The sequence below is a fragment of the Hemiscyllium ocellatum genome, chromosome 42, assembly GCF_020745735.1.
Source record: "Hemiscyllium ocellatum isolate sHemOce1 chromosome 42, sHemOce1.pat.X.cur, whole genome shotgun sequence".
NCBI lineage: Eukaryota > Metazoa > Chordata > Chondrichthyes > Orectolobiformes > Hemiscylliidae > Hemiscyllium > Hemiscyllium ocellatum.
Genome location: NC_083442.1, coordinates 10,569,566 through 10,576,480, shown reverse-complemented (window position 1 = coordinate 10,576,480; position 6,915 = coordinate 10,569,566). Strand labels below are relative to the sequence as shown.

At 41.9% G+C, this 6,915-nt stretch overlaps 1 protein-coding gene across 5 annotated transcripts in view; it reads right to left on the bottom strand.

The window, feature by feature from the left end:
• The window catches only part of lrrc61 (leucine rich repeat containing 61), a 28,274-nt gene extending 21,595 nt beyond the window's left edge, over positions 1 to 6,679 (bottom strand). The window contains exons 1-4 of one of the 5 annotated variants that reach the window (XM_060853917.1): positions 6,522 to 6,679; positions 6,050 to 6,320; positions 4,900 to 4,995; positions 2,446 to 2,592 (exon numbers count right to left, since the gene is read on the bottom strand). In XM_060853917.1, coding sequence (XP_060709900.1) covers positions 2,446 to 2,592; positions 4,900 to 4,995; positions 6,050 to 6,074 — 268 coding nt within the window. In that variant the 5' untranslated portion in view covers positions 6,075 to 6,320; positions 6,522 to 6,679. The remainder of the gene's footprint in view (positions 1 to 2,445; positions 2,593 to 4,899; positions 4,996 to 6,049; positions 6,321 to 6,521) is intronic. The other 4 variants (XM_060853916.1, XM_060853913.1, XM_060853914.1 and 1 more) reach the window with 4 other exon arrangements.
• Positions 6,680 to 6,915: the final 236 nt, after the last annotated feature.

Genomic DNA, 6,915 nt, shown 5'->3' with positions numbered 1-6,915 from the left:
ACCAATGTCTGTGTTTGAAGTTACATCGGTTGGTGTGTCGTTAGATTTGCCATGTGTTACGATCACCAGCCTTGTCCAAATCTACCTCTAGGTCAACAGTCACAATGCCTTATTAAACAGATGTCTCAATGTTGAATTCCTGCTGCTTCTTCAATATTTGAAATAGCTTTAGTTAAAAAATGCACTCAATTAGAGACACACACTGACAGTGGGCGGCACGGTGGCACAGTGGTTAGCACTGCTGCCTCACAGCGCCAGGGACCTGGGTTCAATTCTCGCCTTAGGCGACTGTCTGTGTGGAGTTTGCACGTTCTCCCCGTGTCTGCGTGGGTTTCCTCCGGGTGCTCCGGTTTCCTCCCACAGTCCAAAGATGTGCGGGTCAGGTGAATTGGCCATGCTAAATTGCCCATAGTGTTAGGTTAGGGGTATGGGTGGATTGCGCTTTGGCGGGTCGGTGTGGACTTGTTGGGCCGAAGGGCCTGTTTCCACACTGTAAGTAATCTAAAAAAAATTAAGGCTTGGATTTCTGAATCACATCATCCTATATTCCACTTGAGATGCTGTTGCCCCTTTAACAAGGTTATGTTGTCTGTTTTTTTTCCTGAAGAGGGGTCATAAAGACAGAGGTGCTGATTTGTCTGGAAATTAGTCGTTTTGAACAATGGCAGGGGAGTCACCAGTTTTTTCACTTCAGGTTTTTCTCCAGCTTGGTTTAGTTTTAGCAGGCAGTCAGTCAGAAAACTGCTGGGGATCCCAAGAAACAGCTACGGTGAAGAGATTCCATGCTTAAAAGGTCTTGCCTGAACTTTTTCCTCGGAAACCTCTCCTGTTTCACAGAAACTGTGCTTGAATTTACCTTTTACCAAAAGGGTGTTTCTGGGATGTTGCAGAGATTGGCAAAGCTTCATTAAGTTGCGATATCGTGGTAGTTTTCAAATAAGTTAAATAATTCTAAATTTTTTTTTGTTCATGTTTCACCCATAGTGCTTAAATAAATTCTGTTTTATTTAAAGTGGAGTAGTTTGACCAACTGCATTACTCCTGGAATATTCACTTTGTATCTGCCTTTGCAGAAAATAAAGAGTTAGGATCTAGGCTACCTTAAGGTGTTATGAGGGGGTCTGGCCTGGCTGCGAAGCACTTTTCAGTATCAAGGTCACATTTTATTCAAATACTGACTTGACTGAGGTTTTCTTCCTCCTTCCCCATCCAATCACATCATTTCTTCCACTTCAGCTATTCTTTCCAACAACACAAGCACTATTCTTCTTCCCTCAGGAAGAATAAAAGTAATTGTTTCTCATGATACACAGGTCAAATAATTGATAACTGCACATGATTCAGAGTGAAATAAACCTGTTGAAAAACATGTTTTGGAAACAACATTCAAGCACTTCAAGAAGTATTACTTCCAAAATATGATCATGATTCACAGCTTATTAGAGAACAGTGGGTTGAAAAGCATTTTTACAGCACATTTGGACTCAAAAAGGAATACACCTTCCATGACTTATCTGACCCCATGATCTTTTGATGACCCTAATTTCTTGTTACCCATTGTATAATGGGTATTTAGTCATACTGTGGAAGAGGTTTGCACTGGTATGATTTTGAGCAAAAAAAAAAGGTTTTTTCTCATCGCTAGAGGAATTTAAGGGAGAGGAGAATCCAACAAAATGGAGCTTAAAGGTCACCTGTGATGTGGCCTACTCCTATTTAGCTTGGAAACAAAACATTTAGGTTGACACTCCACTACTATACAGAGGGAGAACTGCACTCTTCATTTCTGGTGAGATATTATCCTGAAGCTTGCTCAGATGGATGCAAATGATTCCTGGGCACCATTTCAAAGTTGTCCCCAGTGTCTAGCCAATATCTATCTATTCCTTTATCAACATCACAAAAATAGATTATCAGCTCATTACTGGAGCTTGCCAAGTGAAAATTGGCTGTTACCTTTCCTACACTGCAAAAAAGTGATTACACTTTGAAAAGTATTCCATTGGCTGTGAAAGTTTCATATGACTGCTAGACAGTAAACTGCTAGACAAATCTTTCAAACAAGTCTGGCTAGCATCCTTTGCTATGCTTCCTATTAGTGTTTAGGATGTTACTATTGTCAAATTTGTTCAGTGGCAATAGAAATGCACAAGTCATTAGGACATGCAAGGAGCTTGTTTTTTTCGCAACACAGCTGAAGAGACATTCCTCGATTGTCAAGGGAGTCAAAAAGACTCTGATGGTAAGAAGGAAAATGAAGCTGAGTTAGAATCAGATTATTCATCATCTAACTGATTGGTGGCACAGGTTTGAGGAGCTGAATTGCCTTCTCCAAATGCTTATGGTTGTGTGTTGCCTCTGACTAAGGTTGTCAAACAGATGCAACTTCCTGCTTTGTGTAAAGCTGGTCACATTGTTGCTGGTGGATCAAGACAGCTCGCTTACCAAGATTTGAGATCCTATTGGCTGACAGGTTGAGCACGATCAGAACTTTGAGTGATGCGAGGGGAGCGAGGTTTGAGATGTCATTTCCTGACAAGTCCAGTCTTTCTACATTTACACAGTCTCCGATACATCCAAGATTGGTGATCCCTGCAGTGAACAAGACCAGAAATAATCAATCATTCTTTTCACATTTATTCTGGTCAAATCCTTAAAATGAAAGATGTTCTTCTGTTTTGACTGATTTTAACTTTCTAATGTTGGAAATTGCAAACTGTAGGATGGTTAAATTAGAAGTCATTTGTCAATAAAGTCCAGACCTGTGCTAATGAAAACAGTCAAAAAGAATTAGTATTGATTTTATTTTATTCGTATTGATTGCTTGTTTATAATAAAAAAAAAGCTGAAAACTGGGCCAAAGGAAATTGATAATGTTGCACTTGGCAGAAGTGGAACTCTATCAAGGCTACTCAATGACATAGGTTCCTAATTTCAACTCAGAAGTTTAGGTATACAACAAGCATTGATATGAAGAGTTGAGTGGTCTCCTGTTCTGAAATTACTACACTTACAGGAGCGCTTAAAAGTGTATATCCTCAACACTTCACAGCAGCTGACTTTAAAGCACAGTATGATTGGTTATATTTCCTACCAGGGAAATTTTGTTTTCATTATTCGAAGATGGGATGTGGGTGTCCATTTGTTGCTCATTTCTATTTGCCTTTGATTTAAGCAGCTTGTTAGGCCATCGTGGAGGGCATTTAAGAGTAAACCACTTACTGTCGTGTAGGCCAAAGATATTAGATTTCTTTCTATCTAAAAAAAGATTTATTTTCCTAATGGTCTTCAGTGGTTTTTATATCAATTACTTTTATTCATCATTACTGAGTAGAGCTTTAAATGCCAGAATTAGTTCAATTGCACCAGCTGCTCTGATGGAATTTAGATTAGATTTACAATGTGGAAACAGGCCCTTCGGCCCAACGAGTCCACACCGACCCGCCAAAGCGCAACGCACTTTACCCCTTACCTAACACTACGGGCAATTTAGCATGGCCAATTCACCTGGCCCGCACATCTTTGGACCGTGGGAGGAAACCGGAGCACCCGGAGGAAACCCACGCAGACACGGGGAGAACGTGCAAATTCCACACAGACAATCACCCAAGGCTGGGATCGAACCTGGGACCCTGGTGCTGTGGGGCAACAGTGCTAACCACTGTGCCACCGTGCCGCCCCTAGCCGACTAATTTGAACCTGCATTCCCTGCCCTTTCACAAGCATTAGCCTCAGCCTCCAGATAACCAGTCCAAATGACATTACACAGCTCAACTGCCTCCTCTGTTACACAACATACCCACCCAAGAATAAAGTAGGGGGAGAAGCAAGTCAGAAGTCACATGACACCAAATTATAGTCCAACAGGTTTATTTGAAATAACAACTTTCGGAGTGCTGCCCCTTCGCCAGGTGAAGTGAGGAGAAGACACACATGCACAGAATTTATAATTAGAGATCAAAAGATTAAACAAATGGTGTGATGAGTGCTGACTGGCTGAATGAGGAGTCTCAGCATATGATCAAGAGTGTCAGATGGTGTGAGTAAATTGTTACAGCTGAACAAGTGAAGAGATGACCTATAATCTGATTAATTAAGGCAAAAGAGATAATAACAAAACAATTAAAAAAAGGGGAGGAGAAGGTGTGCTTTTCAAAAATGTATAAATATCATGAATGTGTCAAGGAAGCAAGAGGCTGAGGGGGGAGTTCCTGTTCCCACATTGAAATGCTGCAAAAGGAGAATTGAACAGTTAATTTTAGCACAATATAGCATTTTAGTTATAGGTTTATATATTCACTATATTACCATCAATAAATTAGCTTATCCTCAGATTTACACAGGCACATATTAAATCAATGAGACAATACAATAATGTCAGTTTATATAGTAAAACGTAGATAGAGACCACATTTCTATGATTAACAATCTCGTAATTACAGTATGAATTAGAGTCTTTAGCTGAAGAGTTAACTGGATGCTACATCTGTCAATTAGAAGGATCCTTGGTGTAATGCAAACTAAAGGGAAACTTTATGGTGTCTTGAACAAGATTCAGCCTCAACCATCACCTTCAAATAGACAAGTTATCTCGCTGTTTATTTGACAGCTTTGCCGGTTTACTGGATGCAGATTTAGTTACTTTTTTGGATACCTCGCACTTCAAAAGGGAATCTCTTGGTTCTAAAGTTCTTTAGTAAATCATGAAGGTAGACGGTACTATAGTATATAACAGACAGTTACTGAAATAAACAATATATTAATGCTATACTGAAAGTAACTTCACCACATCAAATTAACCCAATGTGGATTTGATGCAACTGATCCAAATTCTGTTATCAGTGTGACAGAATTTGAAAACAATGGGTCACACTAACACTCCAATTGCTCATCACTCACCAATATTCTTCAGCTTCAGGAACAGAATTGACTCCAAATCAAATTGTCCAGTTCTGGATTTGAGCATTTGAACTGTGACTTTCACGTTTTCATCACCTGAAAGAAAAAAACTGTTGGAATATTGCTTGCAATTCTGGTCTCCTTCCTATTGGAAAGATGTGAAACTTGAAAGGGTTCAGAAAAGATTTACAAGGATGTTGCCAGAGTTGGAGGATCTGAGCTGAACAGGCTGGGGCTGTTTTCCCTGGAGCGGAGGCTGAGGGGTGACCTTAGAGGTTTACAAAATTATGAGGGCATGGATAGGTTAAATAGACAAAGTCTTTTCCCTGGGGTCAGGGAGTCCAGAATTAGAGGGCATAGGTTTAGGGTGAGAGGGGAAAGATATAAAAGAGACTTAAGGGGCAACGTTTTCTACGCGGAGGGTGGTACATGTATGGAATGAGCTGTGAGAGGATGTGGTGGAGACTGCTATAATTGCAACATTTAAGAGGCATTTGGATGAGTATATGTTTAGGAAGGGTTGGAGGGATACGGGCCAGGTGCTGGCAGGTGGGAACTGTTGGACCGAAGGGTCTATTTCCACGCTGTACATCTCTATGAAATGAACACGTACTCCGTATTAAATCAAGAAGTGGTGCCAGTGTCAGAGGTGGTAGTGGGTTGGGTTGGGGGGGGGGGGGGGGGGATGGTTTGAGTGGTAAAGTAGTTGGGAGTGGAAGAGCAGGGGTTAAAGTCAGGTATGTGTGAGGAATAATAGTCTGGATCAACTGAGTCAAATGGATATCGGAGTGAAAAGGATGTAGATGAATGGGAGGTTTTATCAGGAGTGAGGTAGCTAGTTTAGGGGGGGGGCAGGGTCAGATGGAGAATTGGGTAAGGTAACAACTGGAGGGAGTATGGAGCTTGATAGTTGTGAAGTCGAGGTTCAGGTGGTCAGAGGGGTTCAAGAGTTAGGTAGCTAGAGGTAGTAGGTGACTAGAAGGGTCAAGTGGCCAGATTGAGAAAGGTCTAAGTTTTTTTTAAAAAACAGTGAAGAGGATTGAAGGGTTAGGTGGCCAGAGTGGGGAGGGTCACGGGCCGGGGGGCCGGAGTGGGGAGGGTCAGGGACTGTTTAGGGCCCGAGCTTGAGCCCGTGTCCGGGGACACTCACTCCCCTCTCGGTCTTTCACCTCCATCCTCGCTTGGCCTGGTCAGGCCAGGGGGATCCGCTCCGTCACCAAGGGGGAACCGATCTCCGCCCGGGATTTCTGCCGCTAACCGACAGCAGCCGCTAAGGTCCTGTGGCGGAGTGAGAGCGCGAGGGAGACTGCCGCGGAGAGATCACCAACCGTCACTCCTGGGCTGAAGGCCTCGACAAAAACAGCAACAGGTTCCTCCTCCTCCGCTGGGCGTTTAAAGGTAATTATTCATTTCTAAAGAAACTTAGAGACGGGAAAAACAAAAGGCTGGTTTTATAATTAAAGACAAAAGATCATGTGATTAACAAGTCTCCAGGAATAGGTCCAACCAAATTTGATAATCTTGCTGAGGTAACTTTTAATGTAATTTTGTAATTAATAACACTCTTAACACTTACATTTTGACTATAACATATTAAAGTGTAAATCCAAAGGATTACTTACCATCTAATATAAGAACAAGAGTAGGAGTACACCATTCGGCCCATCACCTCTCTGTGCTGTTTGATTGTTGTCGATCTCGGGATTCAATTGCACTTTCCTTCCTTTTCCCCAAACCTCCCGATTCCCAATTATTTGTATATCTCAGCCGTGGTTGCTCAACAATGGAGAGACCATCCACAACCTTCTGGCCGAAAAATTTTAATGATTCACAGCCCTTTTGAATGAAGAAAATTGTCTTTACATCAGCCCTAAATGGCTGGACCCTGATCCTGAGACTGTGCCCCGTGTTTTAGACTTCTTTTGTTAATATCCTCTCTTAGTGCTGACCATGCGTAAAATTATATCCAACTACTGGGATTTAGATTCCAGGCTCTCAGGGGCCCTGCAGACATCG